General features: G+C 37.8%; 1 protein-coding gene across 2 annotated transcripts in view; it reads left to right on the top strand.

Moving 5' to 3' along the window:
- Positions 1-15,663, top strand: part of LOC139114778 (SLIT and NTRK-like protein 6) — a 36,075-nt gene that overhangs the window by 5,315 nt on the left and 15,097 nt on the right. Inside the window, exons 2-5 of one of the 2 annotated variants that reach the window (XM_070676682.1) lie at positions 11,074-11,151; positions 11,376-11,447; positions 13,847-13,918; positions 14,470-14,541. In XM_070676682.1, the coding sequence (XP_070532783.1) occupies positions 11,074-11,151; positions 11,376-11,447; positions 13,847-13,918; positions 14,470-14,541 (294 nt within the window). The remainder of the gene's footprint in view (positions 1-11,073; positions 11,152-11,375; positions 11,448-13,846; positions 13,919-14,469; positions 14,542-15,663) is intronic. The other variant, XM_070676683.1, reaches the window with a different exon arrangement.

The raw sequence follows: 15,663 nt of genomic DNA, 5'->3' as shown, positions 1-15,663 counted from the left end.
CTGGAAAGTTGATTAGTTGTGTAAGGGAGATAATTTTAGAACAGTAATTAGCATGTCAATAAAAGTTCTAGATTGTTCTTATATGCCTTTATAAAAGGGACGTGCACAGCTTCCAGTCAGACTTTTGGGATCGTGTCTCTTGTGTGTTACTAAACTCCAGCAGTAGTCATTCTCAAGACTTTCAAGACCTTCACTGTCAACGCTGGATTTATACTGTGGACTTTGTGCAGCTTCAAGCCTGCAAGCCAAGGACTGTTCATTCATCCGACTGACTGTTACAACTCTGAGACTGGAGCTTTGCCGTCCCAGCTGAGATAAGTAATCTGTACACTCTTAAAGCTTGTACTCTATCCCTGACTTAGCAATTAGTTTTATTTTTGTAATAAATTTTGCTTAAACGTTAACTGCTGAGTTCACCCTTTTGTTCGTTTTCTCTGCACGTAACAAATTGGGGGCTCGTCCGGGATACGAATATTTTGAGCCGTTTGACAACATTTTGACAGCCTTTTCAAAACTACTGTATACTGTGAACTCAGCGAAATTCAATCATGGCGGAATTCAAGCCAGACGAATTTATGGATGACCTTGATCAGGACACATTTAATTCCCTCAGAAAAGACAACCTCATAGCACTGTCAAATTTCCTTAAAGTAGATGTCAAAAGATCTATGCGCAAGCGAGAAATTCAGTTCAAGATTGCAAAACATTTAGTTAATTCTGGCCATTTTGAGGAGTCTGCCTTAAAAGATTATGAGCCTGAGTCTTCCTTCGAACTCAAAAAATTAGAATTAGAAATACAGGCAGATTTGGAGCTTAAGAAATTGGAATTAGAAAGGAAAAATTGCAAATGGAAGAAAGGGAAAGGCAGGAAAAATTACAAATGAAAACAAAGAATTACAAATGGAAGAAAGACAAAGGGAGAAAGAAAGAGAGGAAAAGAAAAGGAAAGAGAATTAGCAGAACACCGACTGCAGTTAGAAATGAGACGTTTAGAGCTTGGACAATCAGGAAAATTCTTCCCTTCAGACAAGTTTGACATCACTAAGCATTTCAGGTTAGTTCCCCCTTTCCAAGAAAAAGGATGTTGATAAATATTTCCTTCATTTTGAGAAAATTGCTCAGAGTCTGGATTGGCCTAAGGAGTCCTGGTCTATGCTTTTGCAGAGTGCTTTGGTGGGTAAAGCCAGAGAAATTTACATTCAGTTGTCAGTAGAGCAGGCTTCAAATTATGATTCTGTGAAGGAATTAATTCTCAAGGGCTATGAGTTGGTGCCTGAAGCTTACCGTCAGAAATTTAGGGATTGTGAGAAGGTGAAGGATCAAACTTATGTTGAATTTGCTCGAACAAAAGAACAACTGTTTGATCGCTGGTGTTCTCTGAAAAGGTCAGTCAGAATTTGACAAATTACGACAGCTTGTTTTGATTGAGGAATTTAAAAGGTGCATCCGGAGTGACATCAAGACATTATCAGTGAACAAAAGGCAGATACATTGGAGGTTGCTGCACGTTTGGCCAATGATTATTCATTGACCCACAAATCTTCCTTTCTCAACAAACCATCCCAGTCCTTTTCATACAGATACAATGCAGGTAAATTTAACTCCTCCTTTTCATCCAAGAATTTCTCAAAGGACAGTAGAAAATCAAATGACAACAGTTCACAAAGTTCAAGTAACACTCCCACATCATCAGATCCCAAGTCTCAATCTCCTTCTGACAAACAGTTAGGTACACTTTCTTGTAACTATTGTAAGAAAGACGGCCATTTAATGTCAGATTGTTTCAAATTGAAAAGAAAACGTGAAGGTCAAAGTGGTCAAAGTGGATCTAAGCCAACCGGCTTTATTTCTTCATCAACTCAATTAGAGTCTAATAATGTGTGCAACACTTTTCTGAGGTTAAATCCCTCTCATCCCCAATTAATGAGGTCAAGGTCAATTCTTCTCAAGATAGCATTATGGGTATTTTCGAACCATTTATTCACGATGGTTTATATCACTTTCTAGTGATTTTTCTTCCGCTACCCCTGTCAAAATTTTAAGAGATACCGGGGCTTCCCAGTCTCTTTTGTTGGCAGATACCCTGCCGTTTTCTGAAAAGTCATTTTCAGGTTCTAAAGTTCTTATTAAGGGGGTAGATTGTAATGACTACATTCCTGTTCCTCTCCATAATGTCTATTTGTCTTCGGACTTTGTTTCTGGACCTGTGGCTTTAGGTATTAGGCCTTTTTTGCCTTTTGAAGGGATTCACCTTCTTCTTGGAAACGACCTTGCTGGGGACAAGGTCATTACTAATCCACTTGTGACTGATAATCCTAGTTTAGATCAGGATCCAGAGCCAATTGAACAAGAGATACCCGATTTATTTCCTTCATGTGCCATTACTCGAGCCATGTCAAAGAAAACTTCCGAGAATCAAAATACTCTCAAAAATAATGTCACAGATGTTGACTTAAATGACACCTTTCTCAGTCAGGTGTTTGACACGGATCATTCCGTTATCCCTCGTGGATTTGAAACTTCCAGTAAAACTTCTGCTGACCAAAGTCAGACATTTTCTAGATCAAATCTCATTGCAGAACAACACAAAGACCCAGATATTTTGTCTTTGTTTGACAGGGTAGATGATGAAGGTAAAACTTCAGATAGCTCTGTTTCCTATTATACAAAATCTGGTATTCTCATGCGTAAATGGAGACCTCCAGATGTTTTGGTTGATGACGATTGGGCTATAAAACATCAAATTGTGATTCCAAAGCCCTATCGTGCTGAAATATTGCGCCTGGCCCATGAAACCCCCTGGGCTGGTCACTTAGGGGTCAGGAAAACTTATCACAAAATTCTCAGTCACTTTTATTGGCCTAATCTCAGGCAGGACGTAGCACATTTCTGTAAAACTTGTCACACATGTCAAATGGTAGGAAAGCCGAATCAGACCATTCCAAAGGCCCCTTTACAGCCAATTCCTGCATTTCAAGAACCATTTAGTAGGATACTAATAGACTGTGTTGGGCCCCTACCAAAAACAAGATCAGGAAATGAGTACATGCTGACAATAATGTGTACATCAACTCGGTTCCCAGAAGCCATACCACTGAGAAATATAAAGACAAAGACTATAGTGAAAGCTTTAGTCAAATTTTTCACTTTATTTGGCCTCCCTAAATGTGTCCAGTCCGATCAAGGCTCCAACTTTATGTCTGGTATTTTTCAACAAGTAATGGATCAGCTAGGCATTAAACAGTATAGGTCATCCGCCTATCATCCAGAAAGTCAGGGTGCTCTTGAGCGATTTCATCAAACTTTGAAAAACATGATTAGGACCTACTGTTTTGACACAGAGAAGCAGTGGGATGAAGGAATTCATTTTTTGCTCTTTGCTGTTAGAGAGTCAATTCAGGAGTCTCTTGTTTTTAGCCCATTTGAGCTTGTATTTGGACATACAGTCCGTGGCCCACTTAAGCTCGTTAAAGAGAAATTCCTATCAGACGATGATGATTGTCTGAATATTTTGCAATATGTCTCAGATTTTCGTACGAAACTCTCTAAAGCATGTGAATTAGCCAGAGAAAGTCTTGAGTCATCTCAGCAGTCAATGAAAATCAAATATGATAAAAGCACCTCAAAACGGAAGTTTGAACCAGGTCAAAAGTTCTTGTTCTACTTCCAATTCCTGGCAAACCACTCCATGCTCGTTACTTTGGGCCATATCTAATCGATAAGAAATTGAGTGATTTAAATTACATCATAATAACACCTGACAGGCGAAAACAAAAACAGCTATGTCACATAAATATGCTTAAGCCATATTTGGATAGGGATAATCCTACTATAACTCAGCCTGTCAGTGCAGTCAGTTCAAGCCATTATGAAGATAGTGATACTGAAACTGACTTGAGTGAAAATACTCTAAACTCAAAGCTGGGCTCGGTCAAGCTTCAGAACTCAGAAATCCTGGAGAAGCTGGAGTCTACAAAGTTGGCACACCTCCAGCCAGAACAACAACAACAGGTGAAAGAACTGCTCCACGAATATAAACACCTGTTTCAAGATGTTCCAACGAGGACAAACGTCATCTATCACGACGTTGATGTTGGGGACAGTAAGCCTGTAAAACACATCCATACAGACTGAATCCAACAAAAGCGAAATATCTCCAGGAAGAAGTCAAATACCTGCTGGACAATGACTTTATTGAACCCAGTAAAAGTAACTGGAGTTCGCCGTGCATACTTGTTCCCAAATCAGATCACAGTTATCGTATGTGCACGGACTTTAGGAAGGTCAACACTTTAACAAAGACAGACACTTTCCCAATCCCGAGGATTGATGACTGCATCGACCGAGTGGGAAAAGCCAAGTATGTGACAAAATTTGACCTACTGAAGGGATTTTGGCAAGTCCCTCTGACGGATCGTGCTCGTGAAATATCCGCCTTTGTTACACCAGACGGATTGTTCCAGTACAAGGTGATGCCATTCGGAATGAAGAACTCTCCGGCAACGTTCCAACGGATGATCAACGACGTCATATCCGGGCTAGACGGGTGTGCAGCTTACGTTGACGACGTCATTCTGTATAGTGACACCTGGGAGGAACACATCAAGCTCATGCGGAAGTTCTTTGAGAGACTGAGTAAAGCAATGTTGACTGTCAACCTTGCCAAATCTGAGTTTGTATGGGCAAGGGTAACTTACCTCGGACATACTGTAGGACAGGGTGAGGTAAAACCTGTTGATGCCAAAATCAGTGCCATTTCAAGTTTTCCCATACCAAACTGCAAACGACAACTGATGCGCTTTCTCGGTATGGCTGGTTACTACAGAAAATTCTGTCCAAATTTCTCCACAATTACTGAGCCTTTGACTAACTTACTTAAAAAGAAAGTAAAGTTTGTTTGGTCAGAGCAATGCCAACAGGCATTTGATACACTTAAAGCCATACTGCAAAGTGCCCCAGTGTTGTCTGCACCAGATTTCACTTTGCCATTCAAATTAGCTGTAGATGCTAGTGATACGGCTGCTGGTGCTGTTTTATTGCAAGAGGATAGTCATGGGGTAGATCATCCTGTTTGCTATTTTTCACGCAAATTTAACAAATCCCAGAGAAACTACTCTACAATTGAAAAAGAGTGTTTATCTTTGATATTAGCTTTACAGCATTTTGAAGTTTATGTTACTTCTTCAAATCAGCCAATAGTGGTTTATATTGATCACAACCCTCTTGTTTTTCTGCAGAAATTTAAAGGCAAAAATCAGAGATTGCTAAGATGGAGTTTAATGTTACAGGAGTTTAATCTTGATATTAGACATATCAAAGGCAGAGACAATTTAATTGCAGACTGTCTCTCTCGTATTTAGAACTTATTGTTGTTCACACTTTTAAGATTACATTTGTAAAAGAAAGATTTTTCATTGAAAATTTTCTTTTTTGAAGAGGGGTGTGTTATGTAGGTCATTTCCCCCACACTCATCATGACCTGAGTTCAATTAGTCTAGAACATTCTCAAGGTCACTGCCCTTGATGACCTCACAACCTTGAATTCAATTAGTCATGTTTGGAATGTTCTGGAAAGTTGATTAGTTGTGTAAGGGAGATAATTTTAGAACAGTAATTAGCATGTCAATAAAAGTTCTAGATTGTTCTTATATGCCTTTATAAAAGGGACGTGCACAGCTTCCAGTCAGACTTTTGGGATCGTGTCTCTTGTGTGTTACTAAACTCCAGCAGTAGTCATTCTCAAGACTTTTCAAGACCTTCACTGTCAACGCTGGATTTATACTGTGAACTTTGTGCAGCTTCAAGCCTGCAAGCCAAAGGACTGTTCATTCATCCGACTGACTGTTACAACTCTGAGACTGGAGCTTTGCCGTCCCAGCTGAGATAAGTAATCTGTACACTCTTAAAGCTTGTACTCTATCCCTGACTTAGCAATTAGTTTTTTTTTGTAATAAATTTTGCTTAAACGTTAACTGCTGAGTTCACCCTTTTGTTCGTTTCTCTGCACGTAACACTATAGACTATAGTCTATAGAAGCTATTGGGATGGGTATCCGTCCGGCGTCCGTCGTCAGTCTGTATGTATGTATGTATGTATGTATGTATGTATGTATGTATGTATGTATGTATGTATGTATGTATATCCGTTTGTGAGGCGTCCGTCCACTCAAATATCTTGAGAACCGCAGTACTTACTGATTTGATATTTGTTGTGTAGATGAAAAATATGATTTTGAGAAACTATTTTTTTTAATTTTTTGATATTGTTGAAAATAGGCAAATTAATGCCAAAAAAGGTGTTTTTGGTAAAAAATCTTCTTCTTCATAACTGCTGGTCACACAGCTTTGTTATTTGGTATGCAGGTCCCTAGGGATAACCCAACTTAGATTTGTTCAAATTTTGATGAAATATGCAAATGTGTATTTTTAAGGAATTTTTTTGTCATTTTTGGTCAAAATTTGACTTACATTGTATGTAATTCTTGTACTGTATAAACCCTATCAATTCACCCAGAAAAAAATAATTAATATGATTTTAAATAATTGAATTAATTAGGAAATCATCAAAGCCAAAATAATTTTAGTGTGGAATTATCAGAAAGTTCAACTTTTTTTGACAGTTCATAGTGAAATGCTTACCACCTTGGAGGATTAAAACATTTAAAGGCAACTTTCCTGAATCCTAACTTTGATATATTCTGAACCACCATTTATGTTATCTAAAAGAAATTGCTCATAATAGTTTGTCATGATGGGTGGTCAAATAAATAGAGATAGAGAAAGTTCTAATTTCCATTTATGGGTGACTTGGTAAGGATAAAATAAGATTACTTTTTGAGGAAAAAAATAGAGTGGTCAATTAAAAGGGTGGTCAAAGTGATAGGGTTTTTATGGTAAAGCTGGGCTGTAAGATTCCTCGTGCTATTTATAGCAATTATGCAATCTGTGTAAACATTGCAATGAAAGTGTAACATGATTCCTTATAATGCTTTTGATGACCTTGAACTTCTTAAGTTACAAACATTTGTCTCTTCAGTGTGCTTTCTCTGAGTACGTACAGTCTCAACTTATTCAACAGAACTTACTTACAATGTTAATTTGAAAGTTAAAATGTGCTTGGTTAATAGGATGAAAATACTGATATTAAAAGATAACCAGCTCAAGATTCTTTATAACCTGATAGATATGCTGTTTTTTTATGATGTAAATCTTGATTTAAGCAAGTCTTGTTTACTTTAATTAGAATGTAATTAACTCTCGTTTATTTGCTATTATAGACTAATATAGTCTGATGAAATATGCAGATCTGTATTTTTACGGAATTTTTTTCTGTTTTTGGTCAGGCCATCCTGAAATGAGCTATCAAAGATATCCACCTTCTTCATCAATACATGTGTTACAAAAGGTTATTCTCTACATAACACAGCAGAGCTCTGTCTTGTTTTTTCAAAACCGCTGGTCAGACAGCTTTAATATCTGGTTTACATGTACCTAGGATGACCTTAGTGAGACAATTTCATACAGTCAGGAAATACTTAATTTTGTATCCATGTCTATAGTAGCTTCAGGGACTTTGGCCCTATGTTTTTACAGCGGGCGTGACAGTGGGTCGTGTACTGCTCAGTTTCTGGGGCCCAGTTGCCGTTTGCTCCTGAAATTTTCGGAAATTTTGATGGTTTTCTTGGGTTCGCTGATAATACCGGTATAATGGAAATAACAGACTCCGCTCGTACCATTGATGTTTATTTATGGGCGTGGGCTCGAGGAAAGCCAAAATTAACAGGCTCGGCAAGCCTTGCCCGTTACTTTTTGGCTTTCCTCTCGCCCTTGCCCACAAATAAATGTTAATGGTCAGTGCGTCGCCCGTTATTTCTATATGATCTGACACTCATCCAATGAGTCCCTTGAAACCGTTCAACAGTGAACGCACAGATACAGCCATAGGGGATGGGGCCCATTGAAACCATAATTGTTACGGAATGGGCATTCCGTACAGCTTTTTTAGAGCACAAAATTCTTTTGTTCTCGATGGTATATGTAAACTAATTCTTTTTACAGCTGCAGGATGTTAAGGTGGCGGTAAAGGCTAGAGCGTCAGTTATGAACTTCAATAAAACTATTAAAATATTAAAGTAGTCAACATTCTCTGTGGAATGAAAAAACTAGACATTTGGGGTCAAAGGCATTGCAGAGTTATAGCCTGTTGAAACTTCTGAAAAACTGACCAAATAAGAAGAAGTTGGGGAGTCCTTAGTGTATTAACTATGGTAGAGGTCCCCTAGCTTTTAAAAAAATGTTTGAAAAGGGAAAGTCATATTTTGCTGTTTTTCAGGAAAGTTTGACAAGGCAGTGCTTGCATTCAGAATGTGTGACTGCTATTGTAAATGCATTTTTAGATTCTTTGAGTGTCAAAGAGGTGTCAAAAGTGAGATTAACCAAAAAGACTGCTCTATGACTTCAAAAGAGGGGTGCAAATATGGCTTGTTTTCAACATTTTTGACAGAATAAGTTTTCCTACATAATTTTATGCCAATTTAATCCAACCTTTGAAAGGAGATATGGACATGGAATTTTTACAACCTATTAACAAGGATACAGACAAGATGACTACGGCACAATTTTCCTGTATTTGAAGTACTTTTTGAAAAATCACATTTTGAAATTTGAAAGAATTTTTTAATAATTTTTTATATGTAAACCCATGTAAAATCATAAAAACAAATTTTATTTACAAATCCTGCCGTACACATCTTACAATTAATAGTGTCAACATATTTATAACTAATTTGGTAGTATTAAGTACTATCCAATTATTATTAAATTCAAATATGTAAAAATATGAAAAATTAAATTTTAATATTTACTGGTGTCATATTTCAAAACCATGGCTGCAAATATAGAATTTTTATATTCTTTGGAGAAAGTATTAACTAAGGGAGTTATCCTGAAAATTTGAACTTAATATCTTGGTTCTAACACTTGAAACTTGACATTAACTCTGAGAAAAGAATTGGTGCAAAAATAGCCTTTACCGCTACCTTATAAGTGTGTATCTTTGGCCGATATTGGATGTCATGCCTGATGGGAGATGTCAAACCTGATGGGGGATGTCACACCTGATAGGCAATATTACTCCTGATGGAAAATGTCACTCCTGATGGGAAATGTCACTCCTGATAGGGGATGTCACTCCTGATGGGAAATGTCACTCCTGATGGGAAATGTCACTCTTGATTGGAAATGTTATTCCTGTTGGGGGATGTCACTCCTGATGGGGAATGTCACTCCTGATGGGAAATGTCACTCCTGATGGGAAATGTCACTCCTCATTCCTGATGGGGGATGTCACTCCTGATGGGAAATGTCACTCCTGATTGGAAATGTCATTCCTGATAGGGGATGTCAGTCCTGATGGGGGATGTCACTCCTGATGGGAAATGTCACTCCTGATAGGGGATGTCACTCCTGATGGGAAATGTCACTCCTGATGGGGGATGTCACTCCTGATGGGAAATGTCACTCCTGATAGGGGATGTCATTCCTGATAGGGGATGTCATTCCTGATAGGGGATGTCACTCCTGATAGGGGATGTCATTCCTGATGGGAAATGTCACTCCTGATAGGGGATGTCATTCCTGATAGGGGATGTCACTCCTGATGGGAAATGTCACTCCTGATAGGGGATGTCACTCCTGATGGGAAATGTCACTCCTGATAGGGGATGTCATTCTTGATGGGAAATGTCACTCCTGATTGGAAATGTCACTCCTGATGGGAAATGTCACTCCTGATGGGAAATGTCATTCCTGATAGGGGATGTCACTCCTGATAGGGGATGTCACTCCTGATTGGAAATGTCACTCCTGATGGGAAATGTCACTCCTGATGGGAAATGTCATTCCTGATAGGGGATGTCACTCCTGATTGGAGATGTCACTCCTGATTGGAAATGTCACTCCTGATTGGAAATGTCATTCCTGATAGGGGATGTCACTCCTGATGGGAGATGTCACTCCTGATGGGAGATGTCACTCCTGATAGGGGATGTCACTCCTGATTGGAAATGTCACTCCTGATGGGAAATGTCACTCCTGATGGGAAATGTCATTCCTGATAGGGGATGTCATTCCTGATAGGGGATGTCACTCCTGATAGGGGATGTCACTCCTGATGGGAGATGTCACTCCTGATGGGAAATGTCACTCCTGATGGGAGATGTCACTCCTGATAGGGGATGTCACTCCTGATGGGAAATGTCACTCCTGATGGGAAATGTCACTCCTGATGGGAAATGTCACTCCTGATGGGAAATGTCACTCCTGATGGGAAATGTCATTCCTGATAGGGGATGTCACTCCTGATAGGGGATGTCACTCCTGATTGGAAATGTCACTCCTGATGGGAGATGTCACTCCTGATGGGAGATGTCACTCCTGATAGGGGATGTCACTCCTGATTGGAAATGTCACTCCTGATAGGGGATGTCATTCCTGATAGGGGATGTCACTCCTGATGGGAAATGTCACTCCTGATAGGGGATGTCATTCCTGATAGGGGATGTCACTCCTGATAGGGGATGTCACTCCTGATGGGAAATGTCACTCCTGATTGGAAATGTCATTCCTGATAGGGGATGTCACTCCTGATGGGAAATGTCACTCCTGATGGGGGATGTCACTCCTGATAGGGGATGTCATGATAAGGATGTCACTCCTGATTGTTACCCAGTGTGCAGCTATTGCAGTCTTACTGCTGTGGTTTATGGTTGATTGACCAAGTGCATTTTTGACCTATAGCTGTGCATGTGTATTTAATACTTACTAATTGTGCTGTGGTGTATTCCTTGTATACTGTGATACTCATATCTGAAGTTTGTTCTGGCCATTCAAAGTTGTGAAATGTGGCAACTGTTTGTGACCTGATGTAATTTTAAAGATCAAATTAAACACAGAGCATTGGAATGTGTAAGCCACTAAACACAGATTGTAAAGTGAATTTTGATAAACCCAACAACTTCTTTGGAAGAAATAAATGTTGAGAGAATCTTACTATGGAATGTTGTTTCTTCAACAGGGATTTAAGTCACAATAAAATAGAAGACATTGGTACTATTTTCAACAACCATGGAGATCTTCCGACTCTTGAAGTATTGTGAGTATAAATCATAATATATTTCACAATGAAAATCAGATTACACATGGTTATTTCAATTCACTCTAATGCACACATAGCCTCTATAATACAACACAACTCTTAAATTTCTGCTCGAGCAAAATACAGTTATTTGATGTATTGGCAACAAGATTTTATAGACTGTTCCAGATACCACCCATTAGTCTTGAAAATATTTTCATCAGAAAATGTTTTATTTTCAGGGATGTTTCTTTTAACCAACTCTCTTCAATATCAGTCGCCAACTTCTCATTGACACCTGCATTACGTCAACTGTAAGTCAACATTTCTGTGTCTATCTTTGATGTACTGTACAATAGAAATATTGTTAGTGTGATGACTGATTTTTAGGGCAAGAGTGACAGTTAGTTGAGACAGACAGACAGACAGTGATGTGTTTTACAGGAATCATTGATATGGAAGTTGATAGGGTTTGGGTAGAATACATGGCATGAGATCCCTGGGTAAAATGCTGTTTAGAATTTGCATCCAAGGGTTTGTGTCCTCTACCAAATATTTGCTGATGCCATTTTCAGTGTGAGTAGGGTCAATGTGAATATAATTCAGTCTAATTGTACCTGGTAAGTTTGTCAATTGTCTGGCAAAAATGAACACACTACACCTGTTCTATATCACCATTGTAACATTTATCATATGACAATTTTGCTTGCACATGCGTAATAATATGCATGTCACTGGTTTGACCTAGTTCTGCTGCAGAGTACAATTCAATACTCTGGCACATTTGTAGACTCCTTACACAGGGCTAGTGTGTGCAAACTCTGCTTCTGTATTTCCGCCTGAATTTTGCTGATTCATGGAAAAATAGCCTATTATGAGTGTGAAAGTCTTAACACTAATTTTGTAAAGTTTCTGTAGGATTAGCTTATAAAAATGCTGCTAATTTTAGACAAAATCAAATTGGTCAGTGGTGTGATCTGCATTGTGTCTGCTTCAGTTCGATAGCCACATGGCACCCCTGATGCTTTAAAGTCTGATAAAAGCTTAGATATTATGTTTACATTTTATAAGTTTCAGTTGGATTGAACTTTTGTAATAGGTTAGGTTATCAAACTGCAGCACAACAGCCGTTGGTCTGACCGGAGCTGGCCCCTTGCTGGTGACACAATGTCTCATTGAAAGTTCCCAAAGACATTTGACAGCTGTTTTCTTTCCTTGTCATCAGTTAGTCTTTAATAAAAAAAAACCGTGCAACGTACAGAAGTTTTGGCTACACTTAATTGTCTGAACATCATTACTTTTTCAGGGGTGAGCAAATCATGTTTTGAGTCACTAGCCCCCATAGCCGCAAACATTTACCACTAGCCTAGCCAGTTTCCACTAGCGCTGGCTGCCAGTGTATTGTTAATGTTGAATTTTGTGAAGTCCATGGTTTCACTGCCTGCTCTCAAATTGCGAGGGAAAATATTGTGTTTGGCATGAAGATTTTTGCCTAAATTAATGAAACTTCTGAACAAAAAATATAGCAAGATACGAATCAGTTATTTTATTAGTGTATTGCATGACTGTTCTTGGAGCATGCATGATATGACTGTACCGGTACAGTGATACTTTTGTGATTCCCTACCACTGCCATGTGACATTTTGGTGACCTAAATGACCCTATGCAATAGAAGTATTCTGTCCATGATACCCATGTAATAATTGAGGAAATGGATGAAATTTCAACAAAAAAATCACACAAAATAGCGTCGCATACACGTTTCAAAGTGGTGTTGATACCGATGTCATGATGATATCAGCCATAGTTGCCATACTAGTTCAGCTAACTCAATGGCTGATCATTATCTCTCTTGACACAAGTGATTTCATCACTAACAGTATGGTCCAAATGCATTATTTTTTATTGCAAGAATTATACTGATGACTACCGCAAATTTCACTGCCATAATATTTTTAGTATGATCTTTGAAAGGTCGGTTTTTTGCATGCTGCAAAGGTTTACCCACTCTGCATAATACATGATCCATATCATGACAGTTGATTTTTTACGTTGATGCTTAGTGTTTTCATGCATAATTTTGTTGTTTTTTTTAAGATAAAATTCAATTCAAGCAGTAATTTCCAGATCTATGTTCTTTATCCCTGAATTGCATAATTTCTTTGATTTTGAATCCTGGTGAGGAATTTTATTTACATCAGGTTCAGTAACCGCCTCCGCGTTAGCTTTATTTTCAGGCAATATGCTTCTCTATGTTGTTTAATGGCGATCGACTTTGCTACTCTCCTAATTTACGCCAGCTTGCAGTTGCTTAACTGTCTTCTTCCAAAGCAAGTCCAATCGGGATGTATTCTCATCGATCACTATAGCAGCACACCTATGTATAGCTAGCGAGGACGTTGGCAAGGCAACTTCTGCATCTGAACTATGTCAAATTGCCATGCAAATGATATGTAAATCTAACTTCTGGCATAATGAGGAAAACATCTATTTACAATTTTCAAGTTGATAACTTTCTTTTTGAGTATCATTGCTTTGTTTTGCCAGCAAACTGTACCAGTGAAAGACCACTTAAATGCCAGTCTTCTGGGGCAGTTGCTCACATTGCTATCATTTGTCAGTCATTTGAAACAATGAACCCCCACAAAGTTAGGGGCCTTTTATACCCAAAGAATGGATTTAAACTGAATTTAGCACATCTTTAATTTGCAGACACCTGCATAACAACAAGATATCCAGTATTGGGCAGGAAGAATTTTTTGGGCTAAGTTCATTATTAGATTTGTGAGTATGAAAAATGCATTGTTATCACTTCCTGTAGACAATATATTCATATACAGGTTTATTTCAAAAAGCATAAAATAACTATTCAGTTGCTTACCATTGCATGATAATTTTGATAAAATCAAAAATTTCAAAAATTTTCCTGATAATTCTGGTTTGCTAAATAATTTCAATTTCCTTTTGAATCACTATGATCATAACAGAAACGTAAGATCAGTTACTGCATGCATTGTTGAAAATAAATAAATTCAGGTTGATTATCACAATAGATGAACTCTACCTAGGATTCATCCAAGTCCCTACCACAGGAGATACATGAGTCATAAGTTGAGCTCACTCACAGCTGCTTAGAATATACCACACCATTGGTTGTAGGATTCACACTCCTGTTGAACAAAGTCACCAATTGGTCTGACAATGAAACATAGAGGAATGGACCTATCGCAGACAGTCTTGAGAAGAGCTCTGTGAGACACCCATATTTAATATCTAAGAAACCACACGAGATGATTTTTGATGACACTAACTTTGAATAATTCTTTCTTTCTTAGGGACTTACACAACAATGCTTTGAGCACACTAGAGATTGGAGCATTTGATGGTTTAACAAATCTTACAACACTGTAAGTCACTCTCACTTTGTAACCCAAGTTTTGAGAGCTTATCTGATAAGTGGAGAGTGAAATCCAGGATCTGTATCTGACAGTTCGTTGACTACAAACTAATTATAAATCGCAATGTGTATCACTGTGGTATTTACGGTAGGCTAATGATTTGTCATTGACATATATGTGACATGGTGGGTTGTAGATTTTAATTTGTTCAAATATGAATGCAAGTCCCAAGATATGCATATGAGCTTCAGGTAAAAATGTTTAAAACTCTTGAACTCAGGAACTACAGATAAGTTGCTTTTAATAATCTTAATTCTTTAGTTATCTCTTGTTCATGTAGATCTTTTCATTCAATAACATAATAATATTCAATTTTGTAGTTTTCAGGAATTTTTATTCATATTTTGTCATCAGTCTGTTTGTTGAACATCCATCAACAATTGACTTTTTCTCTGAAATTCTGATTGCTTTGAAAGTTTGTGTGCAGGTGTCTTTAGGGGGCCTTAATTAGATGTGTCTAAATTGTAGTGAAGTTTGCATATTTGTATTTTTGAGCAATTTTTCCTGTTTTTTGACCAAAAAGACTTCTTCTATAAAACAACTTGTCTATTACTTTTAAAAAATGATATCATGCAGATTTCTAGGATGACCTGAGTTGGGTTTGTTCAAATTGGAATGACATTTGCTTATTTTTATTTTTTGGGCATGTATCCCATTTTTGGTGCAAAGAATCTTCTCAAAATGTCTTGTCTGATTGCTTTGAAATTTGATATGAAGATCGTAGAGATGATCCTTATAATTTTTTTCAAATTGTGATAAAATATACAATATTGTATTTTTTGGGCAATTATGATGCAAAAATTCCAAAGATTTTTTCAGAATCCCCTGATCCAATTGTTTTTGAAGGCAGGTTTCTTGGAGTGACCTTATTCTGATTTGTTGACATTATGATAAAATTTGCATACTTATATTTTCGGGCAATTTTTGCAAGTTTTGGTCAAACAAAATGTTTGTCTAAATAGCATCAGTTGAAGTATGGTTAAATGTCAGTAATCAGGCAAAGTGTGCCACCAAACCAGTCCACACCTATTATCAAATTTTTTAAAAATCTCATAGCGGAGCTGTATTGGC

The sequence above is a fragment of the Ptychodera flava genome, chromosome 16 (assembly GCF_041260155.1).
Source record: "Ptychodera flava strain L36383 chromosome 16, AS_Pfla_20210202, whole genome shotgun sequence".
In the NCBI taxonomy this organism is placed as follows: domain Eukaryota; kingdom Metazoa; phylum Hemichordata; class Enteropneusta; family Ptychoderidae; genus Ptychodera; species Ptychodera flava.
This window is presented reverse-complemented; position numbering and strand designations above follow the sequence as displayed.